General features: G+C 45.1%; 2 protein-coding genes across 2 annotated transcripts in view; one reads left to right on the forward strand and one right to left on the reverse strand.

The window, feature by feature from the left end:
- Positions 1–22,882, forward strand: part of LOC136571913 (SLAM family member 5-like) — a 520,182-nt gene that overhangs the window by 395,410 nt on the left and 101,890 nt on the right. The window lies entirely within an intron of this gene.
- Positions 804–12,684, reverse strand: LOC136631704 (olfactory receptor 5G3-like). The gene is made up of 2 exons (XM_066605990.1): positions 12,645–12,684; positions 804–1,723 (listed from the first exon to the last, which is right to left on the reverse strand). The coding sequence occupies exons 1-2, from the start codon at positions 12,682–12,684 to the stop codon at positions 804–806; spliced, it is 960 nt and encodes a 319-aa protein (XP_066462087.1).

The following is a 22,882-nucleotide window of genomic DNA, read 5'->3' on the forward strand; positions in this document are numbered from 1 at the left end:
CCCCCCTTTCAAAGAGGGTCACCGCCTGGCCCTGCTAACCCTCTGCAGTGTGTGCCTCCGGTTCCTCCTCATCGCTGACGCACTTGGAAATAGACATGAAGGTGGTGTAGCTATGAAGCGAGCATGTGGCATGAGGGCAGCTGAAGGCTGGGCAGGGAAACCTTTGTGTGCGCTGTGGACACAGAGTCATGCGGGGGGTTGGGCAGCATGCAACCCAGGAGAAGAGGCAGTGGTGTCACCCGCAGGCAGTGATTTCCTTGGTTGCAGGTAGGGTGGTGCTTAGCTAAGGTGTGCCTTGCTAATGAGGGTTTGTCCGAAGTTAAAATTGTTAGGGGGGAGCAGACTCTTGCCCCCGTTGTGGCTTAATAGTGGGACCTGGGAGCCTGAGATGCAGCCCTGCATGTTGCCCCTGCCCTTCCCTATCCGTTTCAGTGGTGTTTCCATGACTTTCGGATGTTTTCCAGAGTATCACAAGTCATGACCTATGCGGAGCATCGGTCATATACAAAAATGCTCGAGTCGCCCATTGACTTCAATGGTGTTCATTACTCGAAACGAGCTCTTGAGCATCGCAGAAAGTTCGACTCGAGCAACGAGCACCCGAGCATTTTGGTGCTTGCTCATCTCTAATATCTGCTTTACCAAATGTCATGTGACATAAATGGTAGACTCCTGCCATTTTAGCTCAGTGAACCTGAGGCAGAGAAGGTGCAAAGCGGTTCCACATTATTCAGTTTTTTATGTTTTTCATATTTAAAAGCCATAATAATTTTTTTAATACAAAATTTCTTTGACTTAAGGACTTATTTAAATAGTTTGTTCCTTATGGTTCTTTTGACATCCTTATTTCTGACACTGTAGATGATGGGGTTTAGCATGGGCGTCACAGCAGAGTAGAGGATGGAGATAGACTTGTCTATGTCTGGTGAGGAACGGGAACGTGGACGTAAATACAGAAGCATAATGGTCCCATAGTAAACAGTCACTACAATGATGTGGGAGGCACATGTGGAGAGAGCTTTATACCTTCCATCAGTAGAGCTGATCTTCAGAATGGTGGACACAATATGGATATATGAAATCAGAGTCAAGAAAAAAGATAAACTAGCGATGATTCCTGCTGAAATATATGTTGCAACCTCATGGAGCCAAGTATCACTGCAGGATATTTGTAAGAAAGGAGGTATCTCACAAAAGAAGTGGTTGACATGGTGGGAACGGCAGAAGGGCATCTGGAAGGTGTAGATCACATGTATAATAGAGTTGATGAAGCTTGAGGTCCAAGATGCAGCGGCCATACAGAAACACATCTTCTTGCTCATGATGGTGTTGTAGTGCAGTGGTTTACAGATGGCAGCAAATCTATCATAGGCCATGACGGCAAGTATGAAACATTCCGTAGACCCAAGAGCCAAATGAAAGTGCATCTGGACAGCACATTCTAGTAGAGAGATGCTTCTGTCCTTGGATAATGTGTTCTGCAGGATTTTAGGGACTACAGTGGTAGAGAAGCAAATGTCAATAATGGAGAGATTAGTAAGAAAGAAGTACATGGGAGTCTGGAGCTTTGGATTGATTCTCACCACGATGATCAGTATTAAGTTTGCTATCAAAGTTATCAAATACATTGCCAAGAATGCAAGGAAGCCAAGAACATCCAAGTAAGGACCAGAGGATAAACTGAGTAGAATAAATCTGCTTGAAGAGGATTGGTTGAACATTTCTATAACACATAAAAAGAAAACCTGACATGGACAAGAAGTGGAAATGAAAGCTAAGTTTATTGACTTAAATATCTCTACCAGCTTGAGCTAAGGATGAAGGATCTTTAAATATCTTTGACTAGTCCTATCATAGTCATTCCATTTAAGGTCATATCTTGGAATAGTCTCAGAATCATTGTACATAGGAGTATCTTTCATTTTGTCTTTTCTTAGGGTACTTTTATGTGGGATGACAATAAGCCAAAAAAAATCACTCAAACAAGTGATCTTGACCGATAGTTAACCCATGAAAAAAACAGAACCTGGCAGGGAACTGAGCAAGAAATCACTCATTAGCTGCAAGTCACTTTGTTTTAGCTCACTGAAAAAATGCGACTAGTGAGCAACTTCTCGCTCAATGTAAACAGCCAATCGTTCATATTTGAATGACTGCTTGCTCACAGTGAATAGAGATGGGTGGCCGTAAGAGATTCCCGGTGTGCTGCACTTCCATTCGCTGATCGTCTATTGCTCCCGTGTGCTATTTAGCTCTTACGTCCTGTGTAAAAGTATTCTTAGAGCTTCTGAGGATAAGACAGCTGGACATGTAATATGATTCTTCTTTAGATGCTCAAAACCTAAAGCAGGGAGCTAATTATGCCTGAACCTATGTTCAGATTCCTCCTCTAGCAGGGATTACCCATTGTTTGAAAAGTTTGTTATTGTCTCTGTTTGTATAACTTAATTATACTGAGTTATAGAGAAGCTACCTTCTAATTGATGGTGCTGCAGAGGCATTACACCATCTGCAATTTGCACAACATACGTACATGTCATTTTGATATCTATAGAAATTTAAGGACATGGAGTGTTGTAAAATAAGCAATAAACCATACTCACCCCAAAAATAGTCACCCCTATCCAGTGCAGCTGCCTTGTCTCCACCACTCTAGTCCTAGCAAAAGCTGGAGTGGTCACATACTGCTCACTGTGTATAACTGCTGCAGATAACTGCTGCAGACTGCTGTACGCCATTAGATATGCCCAGACCCATAGCATCCCGTTAGCATTAGTGGGTACAGATGCCGAAAAGGCATTCGATAGGGTGGACTGGATTTACATGGAGAGAGTTTTGGCTCAGTTTAATCCCCCCCCCCCCCCCCCATTTATTTCTGCAATTCTTTTGTTGTATAAAGAACCTTACGCTACACTGAAGATTAATAATTTATTCTCCACACCTTTTGATATTAGAAATGGAACCCGACCCTTTTCATTCTATCTATGGAGCCCCTTCTGCAAGGGATAAGGATGGATCTCACTATAAAAGGACTCGAGCTGGGCACAGTTTCTATGACCACAGCTGCGTTTGCGGATGACATTATGTTCATAATCTCAGAACCAGAGACAGGAATTCCTAATTTGATCTCCTTTTTAAAATCTTTTGGAGCCATATCTAACTTCAAAATAAGCTTTTCCAAATCTACTATCCTAAATGTCTCTATTCCCTCAGCTCGATGCAAATCCTTGAAATCCGGTTCACCCTTCGAATGGTCAGACACCTCAATAGAGTTTCTGGGAGTCAAGATCACAAAAAAAGCTGAAGACTTGTACTGTAACAACTTTCTACCACTTCTAGCACACGTCAGGAGCCTACTACACGCATACGAATCACCATACATTTCTTGGCTCGGTAGGAAAAACATACTAAAATCTTAAGTCCTCCCAATGATTCTATACAAACTTAGAATGCTCCAAATCTCCCTTCCCAAGACTTTTTTTAAAGCTCTCCGCTGGGCATTTTCAGGATACGTATGAAGACAGAGAAGGTCCCGCCTGGCCTATAGTCTTATGATTAGAAAGAGAGAGGAGGGGGGGGGGATCGGCCTGCCATGTGTCCACGACTTCTACCAGGCTACTCAACTCATTTATTGGATGGATCTGGTCTCTCCCACAAAAGATACATTGTTACAACTTCTGGCAGTTGGCTGCTATGGAGACACTCTACTGGAGGACCTATGGTACCCCGCCAGAAGCACATATAGTTCTAAAAATTTCAATCCGCTGATGCGAGGCCTTTGTGAGGTCTGGGATAAATTCAGGAAATTCCTGGCACCAGAACCATCTCCGTCCGCTCCGCTGAGTACCATTTGTAAGCTCCTGAGCTGGACAACAGATAGGTCAGTCAGAAGCATCTAGGGGAAATTTGCCACTCAAAGATAAGAGACTTACAAGTACAAACCCATAGAAAGGTTTCTGATATTATTACAACTTTAACCCCACAGCTGTCCCTTTCCTTCCTACAGAAGGCCCATGTGACCAAAGCGTTTGGAGAGTTTCAGAAAACACATAGGTCCACTAGACCAGAGACTCCATTCGAAAAACTGCTTCATAGCGATCATCCTAAACATAAAATGATCTCCATTCTCTCCAAAAAGATTATCATGCCTCCTGAGATATATAAACCAGCTTCCCTCAGCTCTTGGGAAAAAGAACTTAATATATCCTTTTCCTCCGCTGATATTAAATTGATCCTGCAAACTGCCTTCGGCCTGTCCCCATGCATCCTGCTTCAAGAAAGCCACTACAAGCTTTTAGTTAGATGGTATAAAACCCCACGAGGGCTCTTGGCCTATAAATTAGCCTCACACGATAGATGCTGGAGATGTAATACAGAAGTAGGCTCTTTCAGACATATCGGGTGGGAGTGCCCGGTCATTGCCGCGTTCTGGAAAGAGGTAGAGGAACAGATGCAGTCTCTAAAACCGAACTTCTCAATAACAGCAGAGATGATCTTTTTATGGAAGCCCTCTGCGAGTTTATTACAGCTGACACCAGCAGGCAATAGCCGCGCTCGGCCGTTCGGCCGATCGTGGCTATTAACCCTTTAAATGCCGCTGTCAATTCTGACAGCGGCATTTAAATCCCCCGAACGCTGTTTGGGGGTCCCGCACGGCCCCACCGCGGTGAGATCGGGGGATCCGTGCAGGTGTCATGGCAGCCGGGGGCCTATTGAATGCCCCCAGGGCTGTCATAGCAGGCTGCCTATCAAGCAGTATGACGTAATGCTATACCATTAGGTCATACTGCAGGAGCGATCAAAGCATCGCATGTTAAAGTCCCCCAGGGGGACTTCAAAGTAAAGTTAAAAAAAAGATCAATAACGTTTTTTAAATTGTAATAAAAAAAAAAAGGTTATAAAAGTTTAAATCACCCCCCTTTTGCCATATCTATTATTAAAAATCGAAATCATGAAATAAAAATATGTATTTGGTATCGCCGCATCCGTAAAAGTCCAATCTATCAAAGTAGTGCATTATTTTTTTCTGCAAGGTGAACGTCGTCTGAAAAAAAAATTAAAGAACGCCAGAAATGCATTTTTTTAGTTACCCTGTCTCCCAGAAAAAACGCTATAAAAAGCGATCAAAAAGTCGTATGTATTCCAAATTGATACTATCGGAAACTACAGGACATCCCACAAAAAATGAGCCCTTGCTCAACTACGTCGATGAAAAAATAAAAAAGTTATGGCGCACACAAAATGACCGCAGAAAATAATTTAAAAAAATTTAATATCTTAAAAAAAAAATACAAGTACTACAGCAAAAACAATACTATATAAGTTTGGTATCGTAGTAATCGTACTGAACCATAGAATAAAAATATCAGGTCGTTTTTGTTGCAGTTTGTGCGTCGTAGAGACAGGACGCACCGAAAGACGGTGGAATGTCGTTTTTTTTCCATTTCTCTCCGCTAAGAATTTTTAAAAAGTTTTTCAGTACATTATATGGTACAATAAATAGTGCCATTGAAAAATACAACTCGTCCCACAAAAAACAAGCCCTCATACAGCGACGTTTATGGATAAATAAAGGAGCTACGATTTTTTAAAAGGGAGTAGGAAAAAACAAAAATGGAAAAAAGCAAAAAAGCCCGGTCACTAAGGGGTTAAACAATGAGATACTACCTATGCACAGTCCTTGAGAAGAAATAGTTACTTACAAATGCTCTCTCATGCTTGGGGGCTCAATCCACTCACATTCAAAACACAAAGTATGGGAAATCTTTCCTCTTCTTCCATTTTCAACACAGGTAGGCTGAAGGTGCCTCGATGTGGCTCTGTGTTTTCTAGAAGCTTTAGAAGATGAACCCTTTCCCGCTCTCAATCTCTCACATTTATATCTTCTCTCATACCACATGATATGACATAACTGATACATTTACATGCAGGCTAGGATTTTATTAAACACTTAATCCTTCTAGTGCTGCAGCTGTGCAACACACACACAGAAAATGACAAGGTAGCTTTGTACAGTGCATCGACATAGGACAAACATGTATGACATTTATGGAAGGGAACAGAATGATGTACTGGGTCACTACATATGCAGCTGCAACCAAGGCAAACCTAAGACTATCTGTGTTGGTAGGGATTCCGTAATGTATAGAGTGATAGTCTCAGTATGAAATAACCGATCTTTATACATGCATCTTCTGTAATAATGGAGAGGCGTTGATGGCAGACACAACAATGAGTAAACTCAGCGGTTTTACCTCTAACCCTAAGTGTTTGACCATTTCTTGATGTATTAGGTTGATACCGGCTCCACTGATTTTAATACTTTGAACACTGGATTTTATTTGTTTCTGTTTTATATGCCTTTTGGAATTGTATAGAATTTTTGTTGATGTAGTCTGATCTCAACTTGATATTAGGAAGAATCTATTTTATCTGTATTGGGGACAACTGTGTAATCAATGGGGGTTTGGCCACTAGGACCTCCACTGATCACCAGAATGGGGGTCCTGAGGGTCCACGAACGAATAGAGCAGTGGTCTCACATGTCCAATGCCAGTCTATTGTTTTCAATAGGATTTCTGGTGATAGCTGAGCACTTGAACTTGGCTATCCCTGGCAGTCCCTTTGAAGTGAATGAAACGGTGGTGCATATGCGTGACTATCACTTCATTCATTTGGGAACATTCAAGACCCCTTTCTCGTGATCAGACCCAGCATTTGCACTCCCACTGATCAGAAAGTTATCTATTGAGTAATTCAATACATCATTAGATATATAGATAGATATGAGACAGATAGATATGAGACAGATAAATAGATAGAATAGTATTATTATAATGTACAACCACTAAACAGAGGATTCCATCAGCATAACACTTAAATTATGTTACAAATTCAGATTAAAATAATTCCAGTAAATCAATAAACAAAAATGAATACAGATTACGCTCATATTATGGCATAAAGTGTGGCACCTATTCAACTTACTATATTCTCTGTATTGTTTCTTCTGCTCAAAAACATCTACATCATGGAAGTTCTGCCCAAGTGGGCCTAATGGGTGTCCAGTTCAGTTGAGGCATTTGTCGCTCACTATGAGGTAGAATGATGCAGGAAGCTCCTATAGATTGGAGCAAAGATGAACACTGCAGTGCTCAGCCTTAAATAATATCACACTCATATCCTGATTAATCCCAGAAGAAGAAACTTTCAGAAGTAGTCCCTACACAATTACGATGTTCTGAACAATGATGTCCCAGAGCTGTAGATTGTTCTATATTTGAGTTTCCTTAAAAATAAAAACAATATTTTTATAACTTTTACATAGTTACATACATAGAATGGATAAAGAAAGTTGTACAGTATCTCCAGGAAAATAACATTTTACTCTTGTTGATCCAGAAGCTCGAAGGACATGAGACAATTTCTTTAACTGTATTTATGGAAAAACAATAGTAAATTCATGCTGGTAAAATATTTTCTTCATTTGAATCTATCCCCATTTTTCCTTACTTGCCACACTTTGCCCAGAGGGGCATTCCGCACCTCTCATTCTGAATGAGCAAGGAAGGACTGCGCAGAGTTCTGTAGGGTGACTCCGGACACATGGCATATGCTGATAAGCTGGGAGGGCAAGATGCTGGCTTGTCACAGCGGCACTTACCACGCTCCTTCCCAGATGAACGCACGCAGCCAAGGCCAGGGCGGCACTGGGCCTCTTCCGGACACCCCTAGCATAGGGATGCCCAATAGATGGTAGAACAGGAAAAGAGTTTGTCACGGGTAACACCACTGTACTGGTACACACCAGAATAAAGGGAGAAGCAGACAAATATGAAGTACCTCAGGTTCCAGGGAATGGTCAGGACATGGAGTAACTTTACTTGGCAAAACTTCAACAATACAAGGCACAATTTAGAGCAATGACAGTGCAGGAAATTAATAGACTTGAGCAGTAGTACCTCCACCCGGTGATCTAGAGTTCAGAACACCCATGCGTGAATGATGGACTTAGGAGTACCTCCACCCGGTGATCCAGACTTCAGAACAGCCAGGTGTGAAAGACAGAATGTGTGTACATCTATGTGGTGATCCACTAGATCTGAATGGCCATGTAGGAAATTAATATGGAGACAGTACCTCTGCACTGGTCCTTGACAAGCACTCACTTATGGTTGCTCTTGCTCTGCTTAGGTGAGGCTCACCCCTTCCACCTCACATCCAAGCTGGGACAATCTCTCCTCCTCTAACATGCTTCACTACATGAGGGTTAACCGCTGTTAACCCCTTCCCTGCCGCGATCTAAGTAGATCACGGCAGGGAAAGAGTTCACAGAGGGATCGCGCTCCCTCTGTGTCTCCGGCCGGCTCTCGTGGTGTCCTGTATTGCCTATGCCTATGATCACTGTACAAGCGATAAGGCATGGCAGAGCAGTAGCTCTGCCATGCCTTATAACAGCGATCATCAGTACAGTGATGTAAGTCCCTCAGAGGGACTCAAATAGTGTAAAAAAAAGAAAAGAAAAGTGTAAAAAAAAGAAAAATGTAAAAAAAATATGTAAAAAAACCCCTTTTTTATGCTTTTTCTAATATTAGCATAAAAAAATGGGAAAAATAATTAAAACGCCACATATTGGGTATTGACATGTCCTTAACGACATGCACAAAAAGTTGAACACGCTTTTTATTTTGTATGACAAAAAGCGTAAAAAAAAACTGCTAAAAAACAGAGGCAAAATGCTAATTTTTAGCATTTTGCCTCCCAAAAAATGCAATAAAGTGATCAAAAAAGCCGTACATTCCCCATAATGGTACCAATAAAAACTACAGCTCATCTTGCAAAAAATAAGCCCTCATAGAGCTCCGTACATAGAAAAATAAAAAAGTTACAGGACTTTGATTGCAGCTATAGAGAAAAAAAAAATTTCCAAAAAAAAGGGGGTTTTATTGCAAAAAAGTGTAAAAACCTAAAAAAAATATAACAATTTTGGTATCGTTGCTACCGTACCGACCCGCAGAAAAAATTTAGTGTGTCATTTATGCTGCATGATTAACGCTGTAAAAAAAAGAAAAAAGAAATCTATGGCAGAATTGATGTGTTTTCTCTCCCTGTTATCATAAAAATAAAAAAATAAAATTAACGATAGTGTCTATGTACCCGAAAGTGGCACCGATAAAAACTACAGCTCGCCACGCAAAAAACAAGCCCTTATACGGCCGCGTCCACGGAAAAATAAAAAAGTTATGGCTTTTGAAAAATGGAGATGGAAAAATACCAAAAAATCGCTTGGTCCTCAACGCCAAAATAGGCCGTGTCATTAAGTAAATTTCTGTAGCAAGTGTATAGGCAATCCCCTCAAACCATTCAGTAGAAAAGGTACAGGCTGACCCCAGTAACATTTCTGTAGCAAGAGTGTAGGCAGACCCCTGTAACATTTCTGTAGCAAGAGTATAGGCAGACCCCTGTAACATTTCTGTAGCAAGAGTGTAGGCGAACCCCTGTAACATTTCTGTAGCAAAAGTGTAGGCAGACCCCTGTAACATTTCTGTAGCAAGAGTGTAGGCGAACCCCTGTAACATTTCTGTAGCAAGAGTGTAGGCGAACCCCTGTAACATTTCTGTAGCAAGAGTGTAGGCGAACCCCTGAAAAAATTTGGTTACCAAGGGTGTAGGTGAAGGCCGGAAAAATTAGTTAGATAACAGTATAGACGAGGGCCAGAAAAATTGGTGTACCAAGAGTACAAGTGCACCCCTGAAAAATTGCTTAAAGGGGTTGTCCCGCGAAAGCAAGTGGGTCTATACACTTCTGTATGGCCATATTAATGCACTTTGTAATGTACATTGTGCATTAATTATGAGCCATACAGAAGTTCTAAGAAATTTTTCACTTACCTGTTCCGTTGCTAGCGTCCTAGTTTCCATGGAGCCGTCTAATTTTCAGCATCTAATCGCCATATTAGACACGCTTGCGCAGTCCGGGTCTTCTTCTTTTCTGAATGGGGCCGCTCGTGCCGGAGAGCGGCTCCGTGCAGCTACGCCCCATCACGTGCCGATTCCAGCCAATCAGGAGGCTGGAATCGGCAAGGGACCGCACAGAAGCCCTGCGGTCCACCGAGAGAGAAGATCCCGGCGGCCATCTTCAGCAGGTAAGTAAGAAGTCACCGGAGCGCGGGGATTCAGGTAAGCACTGTCCGGTTTTCTTTTTTAACCCCTGCATCGGGGTTGTCTCGCGCCGAACGGGGGGGGGGGTTGAAAAAAAAAAAAAAAACGTTTCGGCGCGGGACAACCCCTTTAACCGCGAGGGCAGGTGAAACCCATAAACATTTCTTAAAGATACAGCTCGCTGTTGCCTAATTTTTAACAGAGCCTGTAGGCAGCCCTGTGAAAAAAATTGGTGTCTGTTAAAGTATCAATACTTTTGAAACGTTGAAAAATTGTAAAAAAAAAAAACCTTTTAAATAGAGCCTTTTGGGCCGCAGAAAAATTGGCAGTTCAGCGTGTTGACATACTGTTTTAGGAGGAGGAGTAGGAGGAGGAGCAGTAATAATATCCGAGAGGATATTCTCCGGTTGCAGCGAAAAGAATCATTAGGTACCGCTGCTTTCTGCCAGTGGAGAAGAGAAGTCTGGGGAAATCCAGGCTTTGTTCACCTTTATGAGTGTAAGCATGTCGGCACTGGCAGTTGACAGGCGGATACGCTTATCAGTGATGATTCCCCCAGCTGCACTAAACACCCTCTCTGACAAGAGGCTAGCGGCAGGGCAAGCCAGCACCTCCAGGGCGTACAGCGCAAGTTCGTGCCACGTGTCCAGCTTTGACACCCAATAGTTGTATGGAGCAGAGGCATCACGGAGGATGGTGGTACGATTGGCTATGTACTCCCTCACAATATTTTTACAATGCTCCCTCCGACTCAGCCTTGACTGGGGAGTGGTGACACAGTCTTGCTGGGGAGCCATAAAGCTGGCAAAGGCCTTGGAGAGTGTTCCCCTGCCTGCGCTGGACATGCTGCCTGATCCCCGCTCCTTCCCTGCTACTTGGCTTTCTGAACTGCGTCTTCTGCCACTAGCGCTGTTAGAAAGGAACTTTAGCATCACTTTTTAAACCAGGGCCCTGTGGTATTGCATCACTCTCATGCCCCTTTCCTCTTCGGGAATGAGAGAGGAAAGGTGCTCCTTATACCATGGGTCGAGAAGGGTGTACACTCAGTAATCCGTGTTGGCCAGAATGCGTCTAACGCGAGGGTCACGGGAAAGGCAACCTAACATGAAGTCAGCCATGTGTGCCAGGGTCCCAATACGCAACAAATCGCTGTCCTCACTAGGAAGATGATTTTCTGGATCCTTCTCCTCCTCTTCTTCAGCCCATAAATGCTGAACATATGAGAGGCAAGCAGCATGGGTACCCTCTGCAGTGTGGCCAGCTGTCTCTTCCCCCTCCTCCTCCTGCTCCTTCCCCTCCTCCAAAACACACTGAGATATAGACATGAGGGTGGTCTGGCTATCAAGCGACACACTGTCATCCCCCGTCTCCTGTTCCAACCACAAAGCATCGGCCTTTATGCTTAGCAGCGAACTTCTCAGCAGTCAAAGCAGCGGAATGGTAACGCTAATGATGGCCGCATCGCCGCTTACCATCTTAATAGACTCCTCAAAGTTTCAGAGGACCTGGCAGTTGTCCTGATCTTCCATGCCCGTGCGCACCTTGCCGAGCAAGTGGGGGTAGTTTTTCAGAAACCGTTGAACCACCAGATTGAAGACGTGGGCCAGGCATGGCACATGTGTGAGGCTGCCGAGCTGCAGAGCCGCCAGCAGGTTACAGCTGTTGTCACACACAACCATGCCCGGTTGGAGGCTCAGCGGCGAAAGCCAGAGGTCGGTGTGCACTGTTAGACCCTGCAGCAGCTCAGGGGCCATGTGCCTCTTGTCACCCAAGCTGATTAGTTTCAGTACGGCTTGCTGTCCCTTGCCCACCGCTGTGCTGCCGCGCACTACCGACTGCTGGCGACGTGCTCAAACTTCTTAAGTGAGAGGTAGAGGTGGCAATGGAGGAGGAGGAGCAGGAGGGTTTGGAGTCGGTGGCATAAAATGCCACAGATACAAGCACCGGGGTAGGACCCGCTATTCTGGGAGGAGCTCGTGCCTGTGTCCTGGGAGGGGGATTGGATCTGTGTGGCAGGTTTGGGCACAGGGGAAGAGGCAATGGTGTGACCTCGAGGCGGTGAATGGCCTTCGTCCCACCTTCTGGGGTGCTGGGCCATCATATGCCTGCGCATGCTGGTGGTGGTGAGGCTGGTAGTGGTGGCTCCCCGGCTGATCATGGTGCGACACAGGTTGCACACCACTGTTTATCGGTTGTCCGCGCTCTCACTAAAAAACATCCACACTTTTGAACACCTAGCCCTCTGCATGTAGGCTTGCTGCAAAGGGTTGCTTTGGGAAACAGTTGGGGGATACTTCGCTGTGGCCCTGCCTCTACCCCTGGCCACACCACTGCCTCTTCCAACCTGTCCTGCTGCTGCACTTGTCTCCCCCTCTGAAGCCCTGTCCTCAGTAGGCTTAGCAAGCCAGGTGGGGTCAGTCACCTCATCGTCCAGCTGCTCTTCCCCCTGGTGTTATGCATGCTTGTCTGAAGTGTCTCTCTCACCTTTCCTGAGGATGGTCTGGACACCTTTTATCCCTCGCATGCTTGCACTCTGGGTGTGTGCATTAAGTAGTGTGTGGCATGGTGACCACACAGGTGCATACATCCGCAGGTTTCTTCCTATCCCTTTGCAGGTGCAGCCTCCAGACTTCTTAAGTGTATGTCACATGGGTGATGCTTGACACTGTGTACAGTTCTGGACACCGGTGCTCAGGAAAGATGTCGCAGCGCTTGAAGGGGTTCAAAGAAGGGCAAGTAAATTAATAAATGAAATGAGAGGACTGGAATACCCAGAGAGGCTATCAAAATTAGGATTATTAGCCCTGGAAAAAAGATGGGTAAGCGGCGATCAAAAAAACTATGTATAAATACATTAGGGGACAATACAAGGATCTCTCCCATGATCTGTTTATACCCAGGACTGCAATGGTAACAATAGGGCATTCGCTACATGTATAGGAAAGAAGGTTTCATCATCAACATAGAAGGGAGTTCTTTACTGTAGGAGCAGTAAGACTGTGGAACTCTTTGCCTGAGGACATGGTGATGGCAAAATCCATTCAGGAGTTTAAGAGAGGACTAGATGTCTATCTAGAGAGCTATGATATTACAGGATATAGACATTAGGTGACCAGTGGGTTATTGTTCTGGGTCTTACATTCAGGTAGGGACTATCAAAGGTTGATCCAGGGACTATTCTGATTGCCATTATGGAGTCTGGAAGGAAGTTTTCAACTGAATGGGCTAATTGGCTTCTGCTTCTTGGGGCTTTTTGCCTTCCTCTGGATCAACAAGGGGGTTGAAACAGGCTGAACTAGATGGGCATTATCTTCATTCAGCCTAACCTAATATGTTACTATGTTACTCTTGACTGTTGTGTCAGCATGGTGGCTGACTTTTTATCCCCTCAGTGTGAGGACACTTGGACTAGCTATAGTTTGCTATCTGTATGCATGTGAATTCTCGGTGGGGTTCTTGTTCTATGTGGTATGTATGACCTTGTGTGCTGGTGTGAACAGCAACGTATTTGGTATGTCTGTGCAGGTGGCCAGACATGTGCTCTATGTGTAGTCCTGTTTTGTGTGGTATGTATGACCTTGTGTATTGGTGTGATCAGTGACTTGTTCTGTATATCTGTGCAGGCAGCCAAACATGAGGTGAAAACGCCTTTTATTAACAGCCAAGACTGTTTAAAATGGACCTGGGCTATAAGGGTATGCTCAAACATAACTTTGCTATTGCATTCATCAGAATGGGGTTTGTAGAAATTCATGAACATGCTGCAAAAATTACCTCAATGAGAGACATGGAAAGAATTTTCACAAATGTCTAATCAAAAAAAATTCCAGAAACAGCACACCTGAGCGCCATTCACATCTCTTTTCTAGAACTATTTATAACTATGTTCTAGAAAGGTTTCCATTCAATTTATCAAAAATGTGTCAGGTTCACCATTATGTTTCTGGAGTCTGGGATTCCCAAGAGTGTCTCTACTTTTCTCTTTGGCTAATTTTACCATTTCAGTACATTTCAGTAAATTTGTCATAATGATATAGGCTAAGGACTGTTATTAGACTGGTAGTCAAAATTTACCTTGGTAGATGTGAATAATGAAGTCAGTAAAGAACAACAAGGACTTTAATGGTTATTTATATTTGATGGTAGTGAGGAGAAATAGTCCAAGATATAGGAGGTGTAAATGAAACCAGAGAGGCCAAATCTAGATGCCTTATGATTAGAGATGCTGAAAAAAACTGTGGAAAAAGCTGATAAGCAGGAGTAGATTGGCCATTAAGACCACGTAGATAAATCCCAGTTAGCCAGTCTAGTCCTAGGACCAATGCTGGGGGCACATACAATCTGGTTGGTGAAGTGAACTAAAATAAATCAAAACAGCTATACTTACCTCTGTCACTTATACTGTCCTCTAGAGTAAGCACCACTGGGGTCCCTTGCTGACTTCTGGGCAGTGAAATCACGTGATCTAGCTACCCAGAAAGTCAGCAAGGGAACAGTACAGTGCAGATTCCAAAAGGGAAAGAGAAGTGAGTATTGCTTTTCTTTTAGTCCATATAAGTGGTATTATTACTCACAATGAGCATAAGGGACATTATTACGGAGTAGGGACATAAAGAGGGGATATTATTACTGAGTGGGGAAAAAGGAAGTATTATTACTGTATTGGATGAATAAAGAAGGCATTATTTATGAGTGGGGTGTGTACTGTGTGGGGCCTATAGGTAGCACTATTACTGTGTGGGGTACCATTAGTGACATTCTTACTATTTAGATCAGTGGATGGCGAGATTCTGTAGAGGTATTTAAAACAAAGGCAATGACTAAAAAATTGAGGAGCCTAAGATGTCTGCATGTCATATCTAACTAGAGGAAGTCAGCAGGGAGGTCTGAGCCAGATAGCAAAGACAAGGGAAAGTAAATGTGTCCAGACATAGAAAACGTCACTTGTGATCTTCAGTGATACTATGGTGGTGTAGTGCAGTCATGGTTTAAGGGTATTATTTGTCCCTGATTAGTGTCATTATTGGTAATATTGATCTTTTCTGTGGTCTTTATTTAGTAAAGTTATGGTGTTTTTTCTCTTTCACTATGTGCTGGTAATATGTGTTCGTGGTGTGCTGTATTATTTGGCAGTATTACTTGGCCCTTACTTAGTGTCATTATTGATAATGTTGATCTTGGTATGGTGGATGTTGTTCAATGACAGTATGGAGATACACTTCTTGATGATTGAGGTAATACTGTGTGTAGGTTTAAAACAAAGAATGTTTTTTTAAACTGTGTACATTTTTTAATTAAACTGTTACGTTGTTCTCTTGGAACCCGCAGTTCTATAGGTTTTCAGGAGCACATTGCCGCAGCTGTGGAATGTTTGAGCTGGCTGAGTGTGGAGCTCTCCAGCAAGCCAATCACCACCAGTCTGCTGCATATAAATATCAGCCCCTCTGGCGAGAGGGTCCTGTTTCCTCAGTTCTCTCATCATACCCTTGTGTTTGCATTCATGTAGGCTTCTGTAGGTGTGAACAGCGACGTGTTCTGTGTGTCTGTGCAGTTGTTTGGACATGTGGATCCCTCTGCAGAGGGATCAGCCCTATTCTCATCTGCACAAGGAAAGACTAGAAGCAAGGGGATGAAACTGAAAGGGAGGAGACACAGATTAGATATTAGACAGTGAAGGGAATCAATGAGTGGAACAGGTTGCCACAGGCGGTGGTGAGCTTTCCTTCATTGATAGTCTTTAAACCAACTGGGATGATTTGGCGAATCCTGCAATGAGCAGGGGGTTGGACCAAATGAATCTGGAGGCCCTTTCCAACTCTATAATACTATGTAATATACTGAAAAACTTTAAAAAAAATTAAATACAGTAAAATGGAATAAATAAATAAATTCCACCATCTTTGGGGGGGTCTTGTTTTTAAGGCATACACTGTGGCAAAAATGCCACCATTACTTTATTTCATGGGTCGGTGTTATTATGATGATACTAAATTCATATAGTTTTTTTTTTTTTTTTGCTGTACTGATTAAAAAAATAAAATATCTTTTGAAAATAAGATTTTCTGCCACCATCTTCTGACAGCAATAACTTTTTTATTTTTACATTAATAGTTGTGTGAGGACTCATGTTGTGGGACATTAAAACTTTCTGCTATTCTCGAAGACTCAAAGATCCCAACAATGCACATATAAAACAAACATAGAAAAATCATAACAAATTACAAAATAATTAAAGTTAGTCCCCTTTACAAAAGTATGGCATGAGGAGTAGTTTTTGTAAGATTCAGATTTGGAAAGCTATCTGTGTAACTGGAGGTCTTGGGAAACAATGTATGTGAGAGAGAGGAAAAATAGGGAGGAGTTTGTGATAGATGTGATATAGGGGAGCAGTTTGTGTGAAAGATAGAGGCATGAGAGCAGTCTATGAAAGAGAGTTTATATATGCCATTGTGTCACCTTCTTACATAAATTGGGCTAAGCAGCACATGTGAAAAAGACTTGGGTATACTAATAGATCATAGACTGAACATGAGTCAACAATGTGATGCAGCAGCCAACAAAAAAAGCAAACACAATTCTGGGATGTATTACGAGAAGCATAGAGTCTAACTTGCATGAGGTAATTATCCCCCTCTACTCTTCCTTTGTCAGACTTAATCTGGAATACTGTGTCCAGTTCTGGGCAGCCAACTTAAAAAAAACACATAGACTAACGAGCAAGTTCAGAGAAGAGTTACCAAGATGGTGAGCGATCTGCAAATCAAGTCTTTTGAAGAACGGTTAAAGGATCTGGGAATGTTTAGCTTGCAAAAAATAGGCTGAGAGGAGACTTAAAGGGGTTGTCCCGCGGCAGCAAGTGGGTCTATACAGTTCTGTATGGCCATAATAATGCACTTTGTAATGTACATTGTGCATTAATTATGAGCCATTCAGAAGTTATAAAAAGTTTTATACTTACCTGCTCCGTTGCTAGCGTCCTCGTTCCCATGGAGCCGACTAATTTTCGCCCTCCGATGGCCAAATTAGCCGCGCTTGCGCAGTCCAGGTCTTCTCCTGTTCTCTATGGGGCTCCGTGTAGCTCCGTGTAGCTCCGCCCCGTCACGTGCCGATTCCAGCCAATCAGGAGGCTGGAATCGGCAATGGACCGCACAGAAGAGCTGCGGTCCACGGAGGAAGAGGATCCCGGCGGCCATCTTCACCGGTAAGTATAGAAGTCACCGGAGCGCGGGGATTAAGGTAAGCGCTCCGGTAAGCTTTCTTTAGGTCCCTGCATCGGGGTTGTCTCGCGCCGAACGGGGGGGGGGGAGGGGTTGAAAAAAAAAAACCCGTTTCGGCACGGGACAACCCCTTTAATAGCTGTCTACAAATATCTGAAGGGCTGTCACAGTGCAGAGGGATCAGCCCTATTCTCATTTGCACAAGGAAAGACTAGAAGCAATGGGATGAAACTGAAAGGGAGGAGACACAAATTAGATATCAGAAAAAAACTTTCTGACAGTGACGGTGATCAATGAGTAGTACGGGTTACCATGGGAGGTGTAAATTCTCCTTCAATGGAAGTTTTCAAACATAAGCTAGACAGTCATCTATCTGGGATTATTTAATGCAGCGCCTGTCATTCGATCTGGGGGGGGGTGGGAGAACTGCAGACCATCATGCCTTAATGGAAGTGTTCAAACAAAGGCTGGACAGACATCTGTCTGGGATGATTTAGTAAATTCTGCACTGAACAGGGGGTTGGACCAGATGACCCTGGAGGTCCCTTCCAACTCTACCATTTTATGATTCTATGATATATAGATGCTGCCCCTTGCCCCCTTTTACATATGATAGATGCCACCTTTAGTCCCATTTTTCTTAGAATTGTTTCCGCCTTTTGCCCTCTTTTATATAAACTGTCTCCTTATAACTATCTATTAAAAAACCCTCTACATCCTCATCTCCTCTGTACTCCACACTGCGGTTCTCTGCTGACTTCCTGGTTGTGTGATTATGTAACACATGATTGCTGATGTCAATCTTCTATCTTAATTAGAGATGAGCGAGCACCAAAATGCTCGGGTGCTCGTTACTCGAGTCGAACTTTTCGCGATGCTCGAGGGTTCGTTTCGAGTAACGAACCCCATGGAAGTCAATGGGCGACTCGAGCATTTTTGTATATCGCCGATGCTCGCTAAGGTTTTCATTTGTGAAAATCTGGGAAATTCAAGAAAATTATGGGAACGACACAGAAACGGATAGGGCAGGCGAGGGGCTACATGTTGGGCTGCATTCAGCCACAATAGCGGCAAGAGTGCCCCCCCCTCCCAACAATTTTTACTTCAGAAAAACCCTCATTAGCAAGACATACCTTAGCTAAGCACCACACTACCTCCAACCAAGCACAAGCACTGCCTGCATGACACTCCGCTGCCACTTCTCCTGGGTTACATGCTGCCCAACCCCCCCCCCCCCCCGCACGACCCAGTGTCCACAGCGCACACCAAAGTATCCCTGCGCAGCCTTCAGCTGCCCTCATGCCACACGCTGGCCTCATAGCCACACCACCCTCATGTCTATTTATAAGTGTGTCTGCCATGAGGAGGAACCGCAGGCACACACTGCAGAGGGTTGGCAGGGCCAGGCAGCGACCCTCTTTAAAAGGGGTGGGGCGATAGCCCACAATGCTGTACAGAAGCAATGAGAAATCCAACCCTGTGCCACTGTCATCAGGAGCTGCACACGTGGGCATAGCAATGGGGAACCCATGTGCCACACACTATTCATTCTGTCAAGGTGTCGCATAGCTCAATTCACACTGCAGGGGGAAAGCCGTCTGCGCTCTGCCCCCTACCCAAGTCAGTCAGTGTCTTTGTGCCAGACAGGTCAAACACCACGATGGGAGCTAAGTTTGCACCAACAGCATAGGTGGGTCCTAGGAAACCCAAGACATGAACCAAAAACTGATCTGACCGGCCAAACATGGCAGACCTGCACCGCGGCCACGACATAGGCCTCGGCCCCCAGCTTCAGCAATCCTAGGCAGGGAGCAGACTTTCACTGCACCCAGGACATAGGCCTCTGCACAAACCCTCAGCAATCGTGGGCCTACAGCGGACTCCAATGCTAGCGTAGCTGTGCACATCTCATTAGCTCTGTATTGCTCCTGCAGATTGTCCCAATGCAGTGCCCCGGATAGTAGAGCTAACGTCAGATTAAATGCAGGTGGGCTTCGGCCCACACTGCATGCCCCAGGCATACCGGGTTTTTTATAAATAGTCACAGGCAGGTACAACTCCGCAATGGGAATTCCGTGTGCACCGACAGCATGGGTGGCTCCCTGGAACCCACCGGCGGTACATAAACAAATCCCATTGCAGTGCCCAGCACAGCTGAGGTAACGTCAGGTTTAATGCAGGTGGGCTTCAGCCCACACTGCATGCCCCAGTCAGACTGGGGTTCTTTATAAGTAGTCACATGCAGTTACAACTCCGTGTGGACCGACAGCATAGGTGGGTCCCAGGAAGCCACCGGCGGTACATAAATATATCCCATTGCAGTGCCCTGGACAGCAAAGCTAACGTCAGATTAAATGCAGGTGGGCTTCGGCCCACACTGCATGCCCTAGTCAGACTTGGGTTCTTTATAAGTAGACACATGCAGCAACAACTCCGTGTGGACCGACAGCACAGGTGGGTCCCAGGAAGCTACCGGCGGTACATAAATATATCCCATTGCATTGCCCAGCACAGCTGAGGTAATGTCAGATTAAATGCAGGTGGGCTTCGGCCCACACTGCATGCCCCAGTCAGACTGAGGTTTTTTATAAGTAGACACAGGCAGTTACAACTCCCTATTGTGAAGTCTGTGTGGACCGACAGCATGGGTGGGTCCCAGGAAGCCACCGGCGGTACATAAATATATCCCATTGCATTGCCCAGCACAGCTGAGGTAATGTCCGATTAAATGCAGGTGGTCTTTGGCCCACACTGCATGCCCCAGTCTGACCGGGGTTTTTAATACATAGACACTGGCAGGTACAAATCCCTAATGTGAAGTCCCTGTGGACCCACAGCATGGGTGGCTCCCTGGAACCCATCGGCGGTACATAAATGTTTCCCATTGCAGTGCCCTGCTCAGCAGAGCTAACGTCACATACAATACAGGTGTGCTTCGGCCCACAGTGCATGTCCCAGTCAGAGTGGTAATATGTACCTTAACAGTAACCGCGTTGGTGGGAATGTGGTGGCAACTGTGGACCTAGTAGCGCAGTTTTATTTAGTTGGTTTTCGGAATGTGGCCAGGATTAAGTGGGCCGTGGCGGGGGGATGGTGGGGGGGCTCTCTTGTTGTGTCGGTAAAGTTGAAATTCTTGGACTGCCACCAGACGGACCAATGCAAATTTATTTGGCAAGAATGTTTTCATTGTTGGAGGAGGAGGGGGATGTTTTTGAGGCACTAAGTGTCCTCTCCACGTGTCCGTGGTTATATGCACCTTAACAGTAACCGCGTTGGTGGGAAATGGCCTCGCCACCATCATGTCTTTGGGAAGTCTCCGTTTCCACACCCCAGTGACATAGCATTAGCAGCGGTATAGGCAGAGCCCAGAATTAGTAACATTTCAGCGGTAGCATTAGGGACAGACCACAGTAACATATCACTAGCAGCATTATAGGGGGAGCACAGTATTAGTTCCATTTCAGTAGTAGTAGCAGTCCAGACAGGCCCCAGTAACAATTCCGAAGCAGCAGTATAGGGGGAGTACAGTATTAGTTCCATTTCAGTAGTAGTAGCAGTCCAGACAGGCCACAGTAACATTCCCGTTGCAGCAGTTTAGGGAGATAACAGTCTCTTTCACATATCAGTAGTTGCAGTATAGACAAGGCCCCAGTTACATTTATGTAGCAAAAGTGTGGGCCAACCCCACACACCTTGCTGTACCATGAGTGCAGGCGTAGCCCATAAAAATTACTAGGATTACACTGTAGGCGAGGGCCCAAAAAAATTGGTGTACCAACAGTACTAATGTACCTCAGAAAATTGCCCATGCCCAACCAATAGGGCAGGTGAAACCCATTAATCGCTTTGGTTAATGTGGCTTAATTTGTAACTAGGCCTGGAGGCAGCCCAGTTAAAATAAAAATTGGGTCAGGTGCAAGTTTCAACGCTTTAATGAGAATTGAAACGTATAAACATTGTTTACAAAAGTAATATGACTGAGCCTGTTGGGCCTAAGAAAAATTGCCCGTTCGGCGTGATTACGTGAGGTTTCAGGAGGAGGAGCAGGAGGAGGATAAATATAATACACAGATTGATGAAGATAAAAGGACCCCGTTTTTTATGGTAATAGAGAACGATGCTTCCATCCGCGGGTGCAGCCTACGTATTGTTTAGGTACCGCTGCTGTCCGCTGGTGGAGAAGAGAAGTCTGGGGAAATCCAGGCTTTGTTCATCTTTATGAGGGTAAGCCTGTCGGCACTGTCAGTTGACAGGCGGGTACGCTTATCCGTGATGATTCCCCCAGCCGCACTAAACACCCTCTCTGAAAAGACGCTAGCCGCAGGACAAGCAAGCACCTCCAGGGCATACAGCGCAAGTTCAGGCCACGTGTCCAGCTTCGACACCCAGTAGTTGTAGGGAGCAGAGACGTCACGGAGGACGGTCGTGCGATCGGCTACGTACTCCCTCACCATCCTTTTACAGTGCTCCCGCCGACTCAGCCTTGACTGGGGAGCGGTGACACAGTCTTGCTGGGGAGCCATAAAGCTGGCAAAGGCCTTCGAGAGTGTTCCCCTGCCTGCGCTGTACATGCTGCCTGATCTCCGTGCCTCCCCTGCTACCTGGCCCTCGGAACTGCGCCTTCTGCCACTAGCGCTGTCGGATGGGAATTTTACCATCAGTTTGTCCGCCAGGGTCCTGTGGTATAGCATCACTCTCGAACCCCTTTCCTCTTCGGGTATGAGAGTGGAAAGGTTCTCCTTATACCGTGGGTCGAGCATTGTGTACACCCAGTAATCCGTAGTGGCCAGAATGCATGTAACACGAGGGTCACGAGAAAGGCATCCTAACATGAAGTCAGCCATGTGTGCCAGGGTACCTGTACGCAACACATGGCTGTCCTCACTAGGAAGATCACTTTCAGGATCCTCCTCCTCCTCCTCAGGCCATACACGCTGAAAGGATGACAGGCAAGCAGCATGGGTACCCTCAGCAGTGGGCCAAGCTGTCTCTTCCCCTCCTCCTCATGCTCCTCCCTCTCCTCCTCCTCCTCAATGCGCTGAGATATAGACATGAGGGTGCTCTGACTATCCAGCGACATACTGTCTTCCCCCGCCTCCGTTTCCGAGCGCAAAGCGTCTGCCTTTATGCTTTGCAGGGAACTTCTCAAGAGGCATAGCAGAGGAATGGTGACACTAATAATTGCAGCATCGCCGCTCACCATCTGGGTAGTCTCCTCAAAGTTTCGAAGGACCTGGCAGATGTCTGCCAACCAGGCCCACTCTTCTGTAAAGAATTAAGGAGGCTGACTCCCACTACGCCGCCCATGTTGGAGTTGGTATTCCACTATAGCTCTACGCTGCTCATAGAGCCTGGCCAACATGTGGAGCGTAGAGTTCCACCGTGTGGGCACGTCGCATAGCAGTCGGTGCACTGGCAGATTAAACCGATGTTGCAGGGTCCGCAGGGTGGCAGCGTTCGTGTTGGACTTGCGGAAGTGTGCGCTGAGCCGGCGCACCTTTCCAA

Source organism: Eleutherodactylus coqui, chromosome 6 (genome assembly GCF_035609145.1).
Source record: "Eleutherodactylus coqui strain aEleCoq1 chromosome 6, aEleCoq1.hap1, whole genome shotgun sequence".
NCBI lineage: Eukaryota > Metazoa > Chordata > Amphibia > Anura > Eleutherodactylidae > Eleutherodactylus > Eleutherodactylus coqui.

Coding starts and splice junctions, on each gene's coding strand:
- LOC136631704 (XM_066605990.1), bottom strand. CDS start 12,684: ATGCGAGGGATAAAAGGTGTCCAGACCATCCTCAGGAAAG. Junction 1,724..12,644: donor CCAGACCATCCTCAGGAAAG/GTGAGAGAGACA, acceptor TATGTGTTATAG/AAATGTTCAACCAATCCTCT.